The 15,279-nt window shown below is 38.0% G+C and overlaps 2 protein-coding genes across 3 annotated transcripts in view; both read left to right on the forward strand.

Moving 5' to 3' along the window:
• The first annotated feature begins 159 nt into the window (after positions 1-159).
• Positions 160-8,600, forward strand: ngly1 (N-glycanase 1). The gene is made up of 12 exons (XM_033975639.2): positions 160-371; positions 742-856; positions 937-1,140; positions 1,863-2,025; positions 3,133-3,352; positions 4,197-4,318; positions 4,815-4,960; positions 5,028-5,138; positions 6,110-6,289; positions 6,862-7,047; positions 7,918-8,095; positions 8,166-8,600. The coding sequence occupies exons 1-12, from the start codon at positions 271-273 to the stop codon at positions 8,339-8,341; spliced, it is 1,902 nt and encodes a 633-aa protein (XP_033831530.1). The 5' UTR covers positions 160-270; the 3' UTR covers positions 8,342-8,600.
• Positions 8,601-9,430: 830 nt separating this feature from the next.
• Positions 9,431-15,279, forward strand: part of top2b (DNA topoisomerase II beta) — a 28,211-nt gene continuing 22,362 nt past the window's right edge. For both annotated transcript variants that reach the window (XM_033974870.2, XM_033974871.2), the window contains exons 1-4: positions 9,431-9,946; positions 10,856-11,017; positions 13,232-13,322; positions 14,959-15,022. In XM_033974870.2, the coding sequence (XP_033830761.1) occupies positions 9,908-9,946; positions 10,856-11,017; positions 13,232-13,322; positions 14,959-15,022 (356 nt within the window). In that variant the 5' untranslated portion in view covers positions 9,431-9,907. The remainder of the gene's footprint in view (positions 9,947-10,855; positions 11,018-13,231; positions 13,323-14,958; positions 15,023-15,279) is intronic.

Below are 15,279 nucleotides of genomic sequence, written 5' to 3' on the forward strand. Positions count from 1 at the left end.
CACCAAAATACGTATTAAACTTGCTTAAAATTAACGAAAAGTATAACATTATAATTTTAAGATGTAAATAATAAAATGTGATGTGGGTAGAATATTTTAAGACGTCAAAATACTGTATTAAAGTGACGCTCATAAGTGATATTTGTTCCGGCGCGAGTTGGTCAGCTATATCTCACAGGACCCAAACATTACACTGCTCGTTTGCTTCATGCTACTCCCCTGTCAAACAGAACCTAAATTATCATCATTTTAGCTGAATTAAAGTCCACGATGGGTCTGTCTCCAGCCGTGACAACTCTGTGTGAGAATCCCAATGAAGTTTTTATGGATGTTGCCAAATTGTTGCTCACATACGCGGACAATATTCTAAGGTAAGTTAAGATGCTAAAACTGCAATTTTCAAATGTTTCTGGACTGAAGTCAAATGCATATTGACTGTATTACTTTGTATTCCAAAAACTAATCTGTGTCCATGCTGTAGATGTAGGTACATCTGCATTACGATTGGCAAACCTCTGTTCAGCAGTAATGCTTAGTAATACCTGCAGTGAAACTTGTTAGTCTAATGCTTGTATCTTCCGCATTCATTGCACTTCAGTTATTATCTAATGTTAACGGTTGACTAAAACAGAGTTACACCAAAACTGTCGTTACTCTAACTCTTTAATGGGAGATGTCTAGCACAACCTATTTGTATTTAGACATAACTTATGTGTGTAATTTTTCTTTTTTTTTATTGAGGAATCCCAATGAGGAGAAGTACAGATCCATCCGTATTGGCAATCCTACTTTTTCTACCAAACTTCTGCCAATCAAAGGAGCAGTAGAATGTTTATTTGAAATGGGATTTGAAGAGGTACTGCCATTTATTGCTTAACTTTAATGTATTTTGTCTAGTAGTTTCTTGCACTACTTGTAATTGTCCCATCTCCCCAGGCTGAGACCCACTTGGTGTTCCCCCAAACGGCCTCTGTGGAGCAGCTCAGGGTGATCCGGGAGTCGATAGCTGCAGAGAGGGACCAGAGGCTGCGTGGAGATCAGCCTCCTGCTCAGGCTCAGGGTGGGGCCTGTGCTTCAGCCGAGCCAAGCTCTTCAGGGACAAGCCAACCAGCAACACCAGCCCAACAACCACCATCTTTGGTAAAAAAAAAATAAATAAAAAAATAAAATTAAATAAAAAACAAACAACTTGTTGTCCTATTTAGAATTGCAACCAACAATTAGTCGTTTGGTCATTTTTGTTACAGTTATGGCTATTCATTATAGCTGACTAGACACGATTTGTCGCTCTGCAGGCCTAGTCCTGTTCTCGTCCTGGTTTAGTCAAGTCATTGAGTTCAGGTTTTATGCTAGATTAAGTCCCAGTTAAATCGCAATATTGAAGCGTTGTTTAAGTGTGGGTAAGTGTGAACACATGCTTGACATATTTTATTTAATAAATATTGTATATTGTTTTCCCTGCAGCAGTGTTTTTGGAACCCATAGTTCCAAAAGTGTTTAACCCTTTCTGTCCAAGCCAAATGTAAACACATGGGGGAGAAATCTTACAAGACCTTGCAAGATCTTGTAACACAAGATTTTGTACCATCCCTAAATACTAATTAACTATAAAAAAGTTATATGTATGGAAACCTAGGATAACTCAAATATTTCACTTATGTATATTTGTAACTATTAAATATCAACACAATGACATGCAAAGGGCAAAATAATGTAATAAAAACGTTGTAGCCTATATTTGGTATGATCAATATTTTTTTGGACAAGTTGGGTTTTTTTTTTTTGTTTTTTTTTTGTTTGTTTGTTTTTTCCTGAACACTTTATTTAAAGATTTTCTGTGTATCTGTCATTTTCTTTTCTAGGAGTCCAGCATGAACTTCCTTGTGACCTTGCAGTCTAACTTCCAGCATGCGATGGTGTATGAAAACCCAGAGCTTCAGCAGAAAGCCAGAATTTGTATTCCTCACCAGGAACTAACTTCTACTGCTGAGAAGAAAATGATGGAGGCCAAGGAAGCAGACCCAGGTTTTTTATTCACTCATTACCCTTGTTGAATAATTAGAGGGATGGGAATCTAGAGGATGCAAGTGACAATTCAATACTAAGAAACACTTAAACATTTATTTTTGAAATGTCAGATCAAGTGTTATGTCCTGAAAATGTTCTCAGACAAAAGTAGCATAATGTCCTCATGTCCTCTGTTGTGTCTTTAACCCAGACACATGTGAAACAAAGGAGCTATGATTTATAAATAAAATTTAATTTATCTCACCATTAAGTTTATTGTTTTGCTTGTTGGTTTAGTGTTTTTCTCATTGGTTCAGCAGATCCGCAATGATTGTTTTTCCCTTTATTTTTTTCCAATACGGAAGGACCATACCTGTCCCCGATTAGCTAATCCACCTTTCAATCACACCCATTTGAAATGGGGAGATTCACTGGTGTCCAATTTGTAAAGTGTTGATGTGTGTATTTTTGATCCCAGGCAAGCAAAACAGTTCAGTGTGTAAGGCTTGATGTCTTTAAGCTTTGAAAGGCGCCTGCTCTGACCAGTGCAGATTGCCATTGTTCCTTTAGGCAACGCACTGCACCCACTTTGTCTTACTATGAATGTAGTGTTTCTGTGCACAGACTGGCAGCCTCACTCCTATTCATTTGCTTAAGAGCAGCTCTGGCGGCTGCAGCAATAGTAGCAGTATCTACCAGTATGGGGAGTGAATGAATAATGCAGAAAATGATGACATGGCTTTGAGTGTCTGGAAAAGGTCTATATTAGACTAATGTCTAGTACTCTGCTTCTCATTGATTTGGGTGGCATAAAGAGCTGCCTTTTGAATAAAAAAATCTCATACAATTTATCGAGTATAAATGTTACTAATTATCTTCATTACCTTTTAAACAAATAGGTTTATAATATAGTTCCTTTTTTAGGGTATTATAATACAATTGACAACAACATAGACTATGAGGACCTCCATAGTTTTCTCTTTTGGTCAGAAGCAGTGTTAGTACTATGATATTTTTGTCTTAATATAGTTTTGGAGGTAGAATTAACTCATTTGATCTGTTTGTATCTTTTCCCTCTATCAGTTTCTAATCCACAGCTCTTGAATTGCGCTTTTGTCTTGTTAGACTGTAAGCTGTCTCAGGAGGACTTTGTGGTGCTGGAGCTGCTCCGGTGGTTCAAACAGACCTTCTTCTCGTGGGTGGACTCTCTGCCCTGCAGCCGTTGTGGAGGCCAGACCCGCAACTCCGGCCCCCTCAGCCCCAGTACGGAGGACCTGCGCTGGGGAGCGCAGAGGGTGGAGAACCACTTCTGTCAAACATGTCAACTATCCAACAGGTTTCCAAGGTTGGTCTACTATTAACTAATAACTGTTTTTTTATTTTCCTGTTCCTGTTATGGCGCTGCGATATATTTATGTTTATCCAATTTTATAACTAGCATTATAAACTTCAGCTTTTACTACATCCATAAATGTTCTTATTGGTCTAGCTCTATGCCTAACTGTATTTACATTTTACCCTCCCCTTTGTTTTACCAAATGATCAGTGCCTAAAACATATTGGCTGGTTACCTTGTTTTGTATGTACCTCATTTTATGTAGAACAAGGGAGAGGTATTGTTCTGACATTATTGGAAGTTGCAGTAACAGCTCCCATATCCTATTTGCAATAGTAAACAGATTAACAAATCCTCCATCTCCGCTGCCATTAGAACTAATTTCCATGTCTATGTGCAATGAGTTTGCAGTATTCTTTAATGACAAGGTTCAGGGCATTAAATATGCCATCAATTCCACAAAGCAAATTATACCTGCACCCACTTAGAGCTGACTCACTTTGCACCTGTAACTGACAAAACTGTCCAAGAGATCGTCACCAGTCTGAGTTCATCCACCATGGATTCATGGATCAATGTGTTACCCACTAGATTTCTAAAATCTGTGCTCAACAGTTTGCTATCACTACTCACTAGCATAGTTGACATATCACTACTGGAACATTCCCAAGAGCTTTAAAAACTGTGGTTATCAAGGCTCTCCTAAAGAAGAGCAGTCTTGATGCCACAAGTTCTGTTAAAGTGCTTTAAAGAAAAAGAAAGTTGTGCTATACAAATAAACTTACCTTGCCTTGGCATGTTTTTGCTCATTGTTAATTTCGTTGAACTAAATCATTTGTGTGGATCATTATAGGTATAACAATCCTGAGAAGCTGCTAGAAACCAGGAGGGGGCGCTGTGGAGAGTGGGCCAACTGTTTCACCCTGTGCTGCAGAGCCATGGGACTTGAGGCTAGATATATTTGGGACAGCACAGGTACTTGTGTTTAGACTGCTCTGTATATTTAACTTAATATAATTAAGATAATTAAGACACATTTCTTTACAATGATTATTTCAATATCACAAAAGCCTTAAAGAATACATGTCATGATTTTTCTGGTATTTAGTGAACTCTCATGCATGTAGACCATAGTTTTACATTTTGTTCATTAGATCAATATTGCAGTTTACAAAGGACTTCAAGATAGTCTGCAAAATGTTTTTATGTTTGGTTTTTTTGTTTGTTTTTTAATCTTTCTACCATATTATAGCATTGTTCTGTCATCAACAACATGCCTGAAGAGGTTTTAGATGTCATCCATGCGTGGTTGAGTATTTTTGCGATCTCTCCCGGGTTAGCTGTAAGATGCTGTGCAATGCTCAACCCACACGCCGAATCTTTGGATTGGCAACCTCTCCCGTGTTTTAAAAAGATGACTTTTAATCTGTCATAGGCGATTTAAACCAACTATTAAATATGTTAATTTCAGATCATGTGTGGACAGAGGTTTATTCTCCCTCTCAGCGTCGTTGGCTTCACTGTGACCCCTGTGAAAACGTGTGTGATAAACCTCTTCTGTACGAGGTCGGCTGGGGGAAGAAGCTCTCCTACATCCTGGCCTTCTCCAAAGATCAGGTTAGTATGAAAACACAACTGAGATCTCATGAGCATCTAGTCAAATGCTGAGCTGTGTCTGGTGCAGGTAGTGGATGTGACCTGGAGATATTCCTGCAAACATCCTGAGGTGTTGTCACGGCGGACCAAGGTTCAGGAGGCCTGGCTTCTTCACACAATTAGTAGTCTTAACAACACTGTAAGTAATTGGCTTTTATCTTTAGCGTTTCTTAACCAATTTTGACCATTTGATCAAAATCACAAAATGTTCAGTCATTGTTAAGACTTATGCAAATGTTGCCTTTACTTTTCTCTAGTCAATGTATTATGTACGCTGAAAACGTGTACCTGCTTTTTAAGTTTAGCAAATACAGGCTGTAGTTCTTTAGTCGTTGATTATTGGAGTCTTAATGAAACAAAATTTGTATTGATCAACTAATTATTTTATTTAAATAATAAGAGTTTATAGGAGGCAACAGCAGAAGTTAGTGAGTTAGATTTGATATTTAAATGCAAAAAGTCAGATTAAACTCATGATTCGCAAGTTTAATCTGTCTTTTACAGTATATCAATTAATTATTTCTTTTTTTTCTGCATAAATAGTTACTTTAGCATGAACTCCCGTGCAGGTGTAGTCTTGTGAGTGCAGTTGAGATCAGATACTTAAACACTGAATAGTTTTGAGAGTCGACTACAGCCCTAATACAGTCTGGAATCATATTGTTATTTTTAATTTTCAACCCAGATCCTTAGGAGAACTTTTGACAGATAAAACTTTACTAAATGCAGTATTAAACAGGTCAATTAGCATTTTAGAGTTTTTCAAGAAAACCAAATTACAGCACAACAATTTACGTAAACACACCTATACACATGTAGAGTTTCCATTCTTTTTAGGGATATTACATTGACTTTCCTGGTGACTGATCCTAACCTTAACTATAGTTTTGATCTATATCTGAAGTGAACAATGACATAAATCGTGTTGTTACTCTAATAATAAAGTCTCAAAATGTCTTAAATACCCGCCCACTCTGTCACTCCCCCAGCCCTCACACACATAGTTTACAGATGATCACACTGGTTTATATCTGTACTGATAGTAAATTGGTCTCTGTTACTTTGTTTTCACATGCATCTTTGTTATCTGTATTTGTTGTGGCATGGCAGAGACAGCAAAGTCTGAGTCCACAGAGGAAGAAGGAGCTGACAGAAAGACTGCTTGTGGAGCTGGTGGAGTTTATTTCACCTAAAAAACCTAAACCTGGAGAACTGGGCGGACGCAACTCTGGGTCACTGGCATGGAGACTACTAAGAGGGGAGACGAAAGCCCCGGACACTTCTGCAACGGTATTACACATATTTAAAGTAAAAATAAATAAATTTAAAAAAAAAAAAAAAATATATATATATATATATATATATATATATATATATATATACTTACTTAAGTCATTATTTATTATTTTATATTTAAACCATATAGTTTCTAGGGTTATGCTGTTCAATTTGGCTGCTTTAATTTTCTTAAAAGAGACCTATTATGAAAAATCTGCATTTTAGAGCTTTTAACTCTGTTATAGTTGTTTCCTTTTTCATTTACCCCCTCAAAGTTGTATTTAGAGTGATTTGTGCATGTTTGAGCAATCTTTATCAGAGCAATGACGTCTTGAATACAGGCGAACAAATCTCCATTTTCACTGCCACCTGTATACGCTCACTGCTCTGTACTTCACTCTACAATTTTATTTTCTTAATCGGAGATGGATGCTGTTTTAGATCAATATTGAGATTTAAAATATGCAAAACATAACTTAATGATCCATGAGTGTCATGGTTTATAATTATAATTACAAAATTACAAAAGCACAATAGATCTTTAATGTATCGTTACTTAGTTTGACTTATCCATTTTCTTTTAGACTCCAGGTTTTGTGTTCACCCCAACTGACAAAGAAAAGAGTGACAGTTTGCTGCATATACGCTACAATGCCTCCACAGACCAGTACTGTCGAGTGTCCAACCACTGTGAAGTCACTCCAGGCTGGGAACAGTGTGTGTGGCAGAGGGAAGCTGTGTTTAGGAAGGAGGAGAAGGACTGGCAGATGGTAAGTTCACCAAGAATCTGTGTTCACACACACATGCACGCACACACACACACACACACACACACGGACACACACAGAAGCATCAAAACAGGGACTAAACTGGCAATAAATAAAGACTTAATTAGGACAGCACAATGCATATGCATAATTTGTAATCTGTGTATGTATTTGTATATTGAAAATTGAGCGGAGACCCCAAGAAGCCTTTACTGTTTAATGGAAAGTCATATTAAATTAACACATGCCTAAAAGTTATATATATTATATATTTAATTTAAAAAATGCTTGGATTAACACAACCGTTATGCTTAAAACCATTAGTGTAAACAAATATGTATCATATGCACCATAACAATTATCATAGTTGTGACTTGGCGCTGTACCTGCTTTTTACCATCTTAAAAACATTTTAAACGGTTTGCAGTGGTCCAAAGTTATTCCTCACTTACCTTACGCATTTCCAGCATCTTAATACTGTGAATTTATAATGTCTTTTCACAACTCTGAGACCAGTGCAGTTTTGCTATGACTAAAAAGTTAATGACTAGCATGCTGAGACGCACCTCCTGATTATCGGACAGTAAAATCCGTTATAATGAGATGCAAACATTGCACAGATTATTTTGACCTCAAGAGCTGCTATAATATATCTGTACTGGTACAAGACATATTTTGCTCAAGTACATGGAAAAAATCTGGTACCCTTAAATCCCCAATCGGTAAGTGGCTTTTAACGAGTAGCCACTAGTGTTATGCGTAGCTGCCGTGTGGCTGTTACACACAAAATATATCATGGTTCTTACTTTGTAAACATAGGATACAAATGTTGACAGAAAACCAAATTTCATATTAAGAATTTGTTTTTCTCAGGTGTACCTTGCTCGAGGAGAAGACTCCTCTATTGGCAAAATAAGCTGGAGATTTGACTTTTCTGCAGTGGGAATGAAGATTCAATCAGTAACAGTGATGGCCAAGAGTCAGACGTTTCAATCTGGAACTGTCTGCTGGAAGGTGCAGACAGGACAGACCACCACAGAATTCTCTGGAGGTAAATAATTCTATTATCGTTTTAATAAGACCGGATCTCTCCATGACTTCCTCTTGTTTGGACATTTTAGACGGACAGACACACCCTCTCTCCAGTCTGTCTGGCTCTTCAGAGTTCATCATTGTAGCAGAACTCTGTGGTGGAGATGGAGATGTGGCCTGGCAACATGCTCAGCTCTTCAGACAGAGTTTAAAGGAAACTGATGAAACCTCATTTGAAATCCTGGTCCAACTTGAAACTGCCTAACACCATCATCAGTCACTGTCCTATGTCATTTAGTATGTGATTTGTGCAATATGTAAATCATTTTCTCTGTTAATCAAAAGGCCCATGATGTATGTATTTTTGTTTTGTATCAAATCTTTCTAAATGTGAACATCTTAATTGAATTAGGGCGATGGCTATTACATGTATTTTAGGTGTATTGATTGAATCTAAATAATCTAATTCTATCTATAATAAAGCGTTAGATGTCCATCTATGGAATATTAAAACATATTTTTACAATCCAGTGTGCCTGAGTCTTTAAATGTGCACTGTGTAACTTTTCTGGTGGAGACTGGATTGCCTCCATGGAGATATTTCTTTGCTAGGAGCATGTCACAGTATGGCATTAAACTTGCCTATATCCATCGAGTCAAGCAGGTGACTAGACCTGTCACAATAACACATTTTTAAGTAAGATATTTTTTCCGAAGAAAGTATAGATGATAAACAATACAACTGAATGCCATTATAGCACCAACACGATAACCCTAAAGCTGGATTTCCCCACAAAAACTATACTATTTGTACGCTATTGTTAATAATTGTTTCATCTATCATGTATTGAATGATAAGTTGATGTAGTAATTATCATGACAGACCTACGGCTGACTATGCCATGTGAAGTTACAGTTCAGATCTGTGGAGAGGTGACCCTGCTTCTAGTAAGAACGCAAGATTTAACATGACATTTTGAGCGATTTCACCTGTGGTGAAATAAATGCAGGATGGATCGGTTTAATGACACACAGGGCTTAACACACCTTAAGACCTATTTTTGTTGATTGGAAATTCCATGCAAAACAGTCACATCTCCATGGAGCCAAGCAGATGGCGGACTCACCACTAAAAAGTTGCACAGTGCACCTTTAATAATCGGTGGCACAGACTGTACTTTTTACAGTAGACCGTCTGCATCCTCAGTCTGTATCCCTCTGCGCTGCTGTGGTGTATGGCGCCACCTGTCGGTAACAACCGGAAATAGACGGGTGAATACTGTTTTCTGATTGGTCAGAACGCCGGTGCCTAGGCTTCTGATTGGTCAGTTTTTCTGCAAGCCGATTCGCCGTCTATCATCCAGATGGCGGAGCCGGACAGTGGTTGCTAAAGCTAGCTAATATTAGGTTTTATTGTGAGACAAAACTATTTTACGCCGGATAAACTGCTTGCAGAGCGGTTTACCTGGTGTTACATTTTAATTTGTGCCCTTTTAATTTGTGGTCTTAGCGCTGTATCTATCGCACGTTTTGTATAGTATTTATTTGTAGCCAAGCAGCCCGGTTAGCATCTTTGTTGGAAGTTTAGGCCTTACTCTGCCTCCGCTCGTCGATTTTAACAATAGCCGCGATATAGTCCCTCCTCTCCGGTTGTTTTGGTGCCTCTTCTTGGATTAACTTTTACAAAACTAAAAAAACATGGGGCAAAAGTCGGATGTGTTGAGTTTGATCATCTGAGTGCATCATTATCTCGCTGGATCGGTATTTTGGCTGGGATTTTGAAGACATTTTGGAAGCTCCATCACAGAAACATTAAGGATCACAAAGGACCATGTCCAACGGTGCAGGCAGCGGTGCTTTGGCTTGGCTGGTAAGTTTATTATTTATTTATTACAGATGTATGGTTATGATGCTGTAATGTGTTTGGTTAAATTGTGGTGTTTGAGCAGATTACAGCAGGTTCACATTGGCTGTTGGGGTTCATTCATTCCTCCGCTGCAGAGCAAAACATTGTCCATTTAAACGCCTCCTTCACGGGCTGCAGGACTTTTACATCAAAACACATAGATCTTATCACTCATTTATGGCGTAGTAATGTATTCTATAAGTTATCTGGATTTGAGGATCTTTTTAGTTGAATATATTGCTTTAGTTTTACTCTGATCTTGGTATTTATGTTCAGTAGAGTTTTACTATATCGAATTTGCATTTTAAAGGTTGTTAAATAGCTACTGTGGGCTGTTCCTCAACTTACTTACTATTTGAAGTTGTATTTACAGGACATGTATGCAAAATTTGTAACCATGTTTTAATAATGTTCCCTGTACTTAAAGTTGTATCTCAATTGAGTCATGTATGTTTGAGTAATCCTGTCTTGTCCTCCATTGGAGTGCTCAGAAAATTACAGTTTTCAACTACCACCTATCCCTGCCTACTTCCCTGCACTTGGTTGCAGTTATTTAGAACATTTAAATTATTAGTCATACACATAAAGTTAAAAATGTCATGTAGCCTTTTTTTTCAACAGTGAAATCCTAAATTAAAATGTAGTACAGTAATATATATGTGACCAAATGAATAATAATACAAATTATTTTCAAGCCAGATGCTGTATTATATTTATGTTTTGTCATCAATATAAAAGGAAAGAACTTGCAGTTAATCTAACCCATCTTAATACACTAGACACTTATTTGGCCTGTAATAGTTTGAACAGCAAGTCTCATTTATATGTGTCACTCTCTGCCAAGTTCTGAATTTATTATTTTGTATTGAACAGGAAGCGGCCAATGGTAGAGGAGACCCTGGTAAGATGGATGCCCCAAAAAAGGAGAAAGGAGGCAAACTGTCTGTGGAGCGAGTGTACCAGAAGAAGACCCAGCTGGAGCACATCCTGCTGCGCCCTGACACATATGTGGGCAGCGTGGAGCCTGTCACCCAGGTAAGGATGTCCACTGTTCCTCTTAAATCACAGTTCACGTACACTAAGCGTTATACTGTCTTTAAGCCAGAGGTTTCTCACCCTGCCCCCTTCCTAAGTGTGCTAGAGACCACAACTGCACTGCCCTTAAATGTGCCACGTGATAAAAAATATTTCTTTTAGTTCTGATATCCAGTTTCTAATTGTGTGTGTGCGGGTTTACCATTTTACATTTATTTTGCACAATGCACATAATGACCAAATGCTCCGACCAGATAGTGTTAGGGACCTGCTGCAATCTCTGCCTCCTCTAGGGGGGCTGTGAGATTTGTGGTTAAATATTTGAACATATTGTGATGATCTGCTATTTTGTGTTTAGTTCAGCGTTGACATCTTTTGTTTTTCTTGTAACTGTTTGTGTTTTTATTGTAAGTCGTTTTGTATGTGTGACAGATGCAGTTGATGTGAAGTTTTTAATTGTCAGTTACTGGTCTGTTTTGGAGACTGGCTCTAGGGAGTTGAGACTGCTGTTGTTTTGCTCTTGTTTTGGCGTGGGTTGCGACCTACAGAAGCCGTTGTGTTCGGAAAATAAACCACCAGAAGAAATTCGGCGTGTTTCCTTGCACCAGAACGCTACAATATAATTGTGTTTATTGAGTTGTCTTGGCAGAAACAAGAATGGCTCTAACAATTGTTATAGTTAAATGAACAGTATTTCATGTTGGTTGCACTGATTTAAAAAGGATCATGGTCGAAGTAGTTTAGTTGTGGTAGGGTATTAAGCAAACAAAATTTGTTTTAGGCCTTGCCACATCTAAATACGTTGATGGAAACATTTGTATGCTTAAATTTCCACACTATTTATTTGAGATTTTTTTACTACATTCAAAATATTGGCAGTGTTGTTACGAGATCCCTGTTGTAAATCTTTATAATCAAGAGACACATGGTCAGACTTGCAGGTGTAAAAAATGAAGCCAGTCTCATTTGCACATGAAGTGAGTAAAGTGAGTCGTTTAGGGTGAGGTACGACTTTTAGGCATTTTACATACTCGAGTTTAACATGGATGTCTTTGGACGGGGGAGGAGGCTTTCGAAAGAAATGGGCCCGTTATTAAAACTGTAGTCGATTTTAAAGAGATTCTGGGTCAACTAAAGACATGATTGATTAGTCGACTAAAAATGGATCTTTATGTATCTGACCCAGACTGCATGAGTACACCTCAACAGGAGTTCATGCAATTATTTATGCAGAAAAATGTTCTAGGAAACAATGTATGAAGACAGATGAAACTACTGAATCAAAAGTGTAATATTCCTTTAATATATAAATAAAAAAATACCAAAAAATCCAACTCACTTACTAACTTCACCTTTCTGCTGTTATCCCATATAAATCCTTTAATCATTTCATTTTGATTATGTCAACTAATACACATTTTGGTCAACAATGACACCGTTGACTGATTAATTGGCTAAACTAAAGGTCCACAGACCGTGCAGTTACCATGTGTTAAAACGTGTCTATAGTTGGGCTGAACAATTTGAGAAAAATATCTAAGTGCGATTTGTCTGACAAGCTTTGCAATTAGATTTGAAATGTATGTTTTAATAATGGGACATGTTCACATTTTAAAGGGCCTATATTACACTATTTTTTTTTGGTTTATGTTAAAGTTTTCTCATCACAAACATACCTAGAGGTTTGTTTTGTTTCATTCACATGTTTAACACACAGCACTAAAACAGAAAACACTCTGTTCCACCTTGTGATGTCATGTAGTAATACAGGAAGTGCTCCACTGTGTTTTTAACTCGATACACTTTTTCAGCCCTGGAATCTCTACTTAATGTCAAAGGTAGCTGTTAACTTGAAAACTACCACTACATGACATCTTAATGTATATACATAAATAATAACGGGTTGCTTGAACATGTCTCCAGGTTTGTTTTTCACAAGGTAACAACATTATAACATGACTTACAGTTCACAAAAATCCATTTTGTGTTCTGTAGGATCTTTTAAACTTGTAGAGAAGAATAGACAAAAATATGAACTGACAAACTAATACAAGATTCACATTTCAGAACAAATGTAAATAACAGGGTTGTTGTTTGTGGAGGAACCAATGGTACTACATTCAAATAGCTATTTTGATTTGATTGTGATTTCTCTTAACAGCCCTAGTTTATGCCCTTCTATAGAATACGTTACATTTTACTTTTCTTTCGCAGCTAATGTGGGTGTTTGACGAAGAAATCGGAATGAATCAGAGGGAGATCACCTACGTCCCGGGCTTGTACAAAATCTTCGATGAGATTCTGGGTGAGTGAGTGCACTGTCTTCATCTGCACAAGTCCATCCACCATTCGTCATCTGAGCTCATTGCGGCGCATTATGCTGTTAGCCATGATAGCTTTAGCGCTAACATGGCTCTGTCTTCACTCAAATCTGTCCCCCTCAAAGCCACATTATTTATGTTTAATGGGAATGTTTCATAGATGCAGCGTCAGCTTAATGAAGTGGACTGTCTGTTACACACCATTGCGGCAGTGTAATGAAATATAGAGGCAATGTCAAGGCTGGCAGTGTTGGGGCGTGTTTAAATGGAAATGAGAATGCTAATGTTGGACAGAAAATACTTAGTTTCAGTATTATTAGTTTGTTTTGGTCTTAAAGTTGACTTATCTTGTCTATTCTACATTCATGTTATTCCAATGACTTTTACGTTTATGTTGTTCAATGTCTTGGTCTGGGACGACGAGACTCCTGCTAAATGAAGTGACGTCTACTATGGACAGCTGTGTTTGTAAGGTGGCACAAACATTATTTTAGCTTTAGTTTTGGGTATCTGATAAATGATTGCACATTTGACTTTTAAGAGCTTTTAACCATGTAACTAAGGAACATAACTAACTTTTTACCCACTCAAAGTTGTGTTTGGAGGGTTTCATGCATCATTCATGAGTAATCTGTCTTCCTGATCCTGGTGGCTAGAATTGAGAGCAGGAACCAAACATCACAGTGATTAAATTGTCAGTAAGTAAATTGTAGCTTGACTGGTACTAAAAATAACCTCAAGAATGGGGACGGGTGAGGGACCATCTTCTGTATGTGATTTATGCAGAAACTTCAGTTTTCTAAAGCCTGGTGTACACTGCACGATTACAAGATTGTTGGATGCCACACTACACGACGTGAGGAATTGAAATACTACGACAGCACACAGGCACATTGTGCGATGGTGCACACGACCAGCCGTGGAAAAGACCAAAGTTTGTCTGAGCAAATATCAGGCTCTGTGGTAACGTCTCTGTAATTGTATCAGTTAGCAGATGCCATCACTACATGCTAGTGTCATTTCCAAGTTTGTATAAATTAGAAAATGAAAAGAAATCAGGGAGAGAGGGGCCTGTTCATGGCAGAGCTCTTCTGCTGTTACTGAGGAGCTGTTACTCTTGCCCTCAAAGATCGATCATAGACGCAGTGAGACCAAGATTACAAAATAACAGACATGTTCTCAGTTGTAGTTCGTCTTTGGTTGTATGGTGGTTCTAAGTTCGATCTTTGTCTCACTCTCACTCGGAGACCTGCGACCCTGAATTTTTTGTTACGACTCAAGATTTTCCTCACGATCAGACATCTTTCATTGCAGTCAGACAAAAACATGCAGAGGACACCTGGCTGTATTACACAAGACTTAAGGTTTATGTTATTGGTCCCCTTAGAGGGAAATTCTGCTGTAGCCCTCTTGTGGATCTGTCATTAGATCTTGAGTGAGGTTTGGCCAGGACTACCTCAGCTGGAGGGTTTTACCTATGGTGCATGTTAAACAGCTTTATTTGCCCTTCCTGATTGTCTTGTCCTGGTGTGTTACATCTTTACCAATATTCCCAAGTCTGTAAAATTTTTTGTTCTATACAGTTGATATGACATTCATTTACCCGCACTGTGATTCCAGTGAACGCCGCCGATAACAAACAGAGGGACAAGAACATGACTGCCATAAAGATCACCATAGACCCGTGAGTAGAGCATCTCACACCACTCACCTCCAGACTGTTGATTCTCAGACAGCGGCACGTCCTTCAGGCTCTGCTCTCAGCTCACACATCTACTGCTGCTGTTGTACAGGCCATAAAAATGAGGCTATTAGCTCCACTGCATCCATTCTAATGAGGGGTGCAGACTAGACCAGGTTGTTTTAGTTTAATAGCTCAGAGGCAAGAAACCAAGCAATTTTGATTTATCTTTCTTACAAAACATTTATAGAAAATGTGTT

Source organism: Periophthalmus magnuspinnatus, chromosome 11, assembly GCF_009829125.3.
Source record: "Periophthalmus magnuspinnatus isolate fPerMag1 chromosome 11, fPerMag1.2.pri, whole genome shotgun sequence".
Classification (NCBI taxonomy): domain Eukaryota; kingdom Metazoa; phylum Chordata; class Actinopteri; order Gobiiformes; family Gobiidae; genus Periophthalmus; species Periophthalmus magnuspinnatus.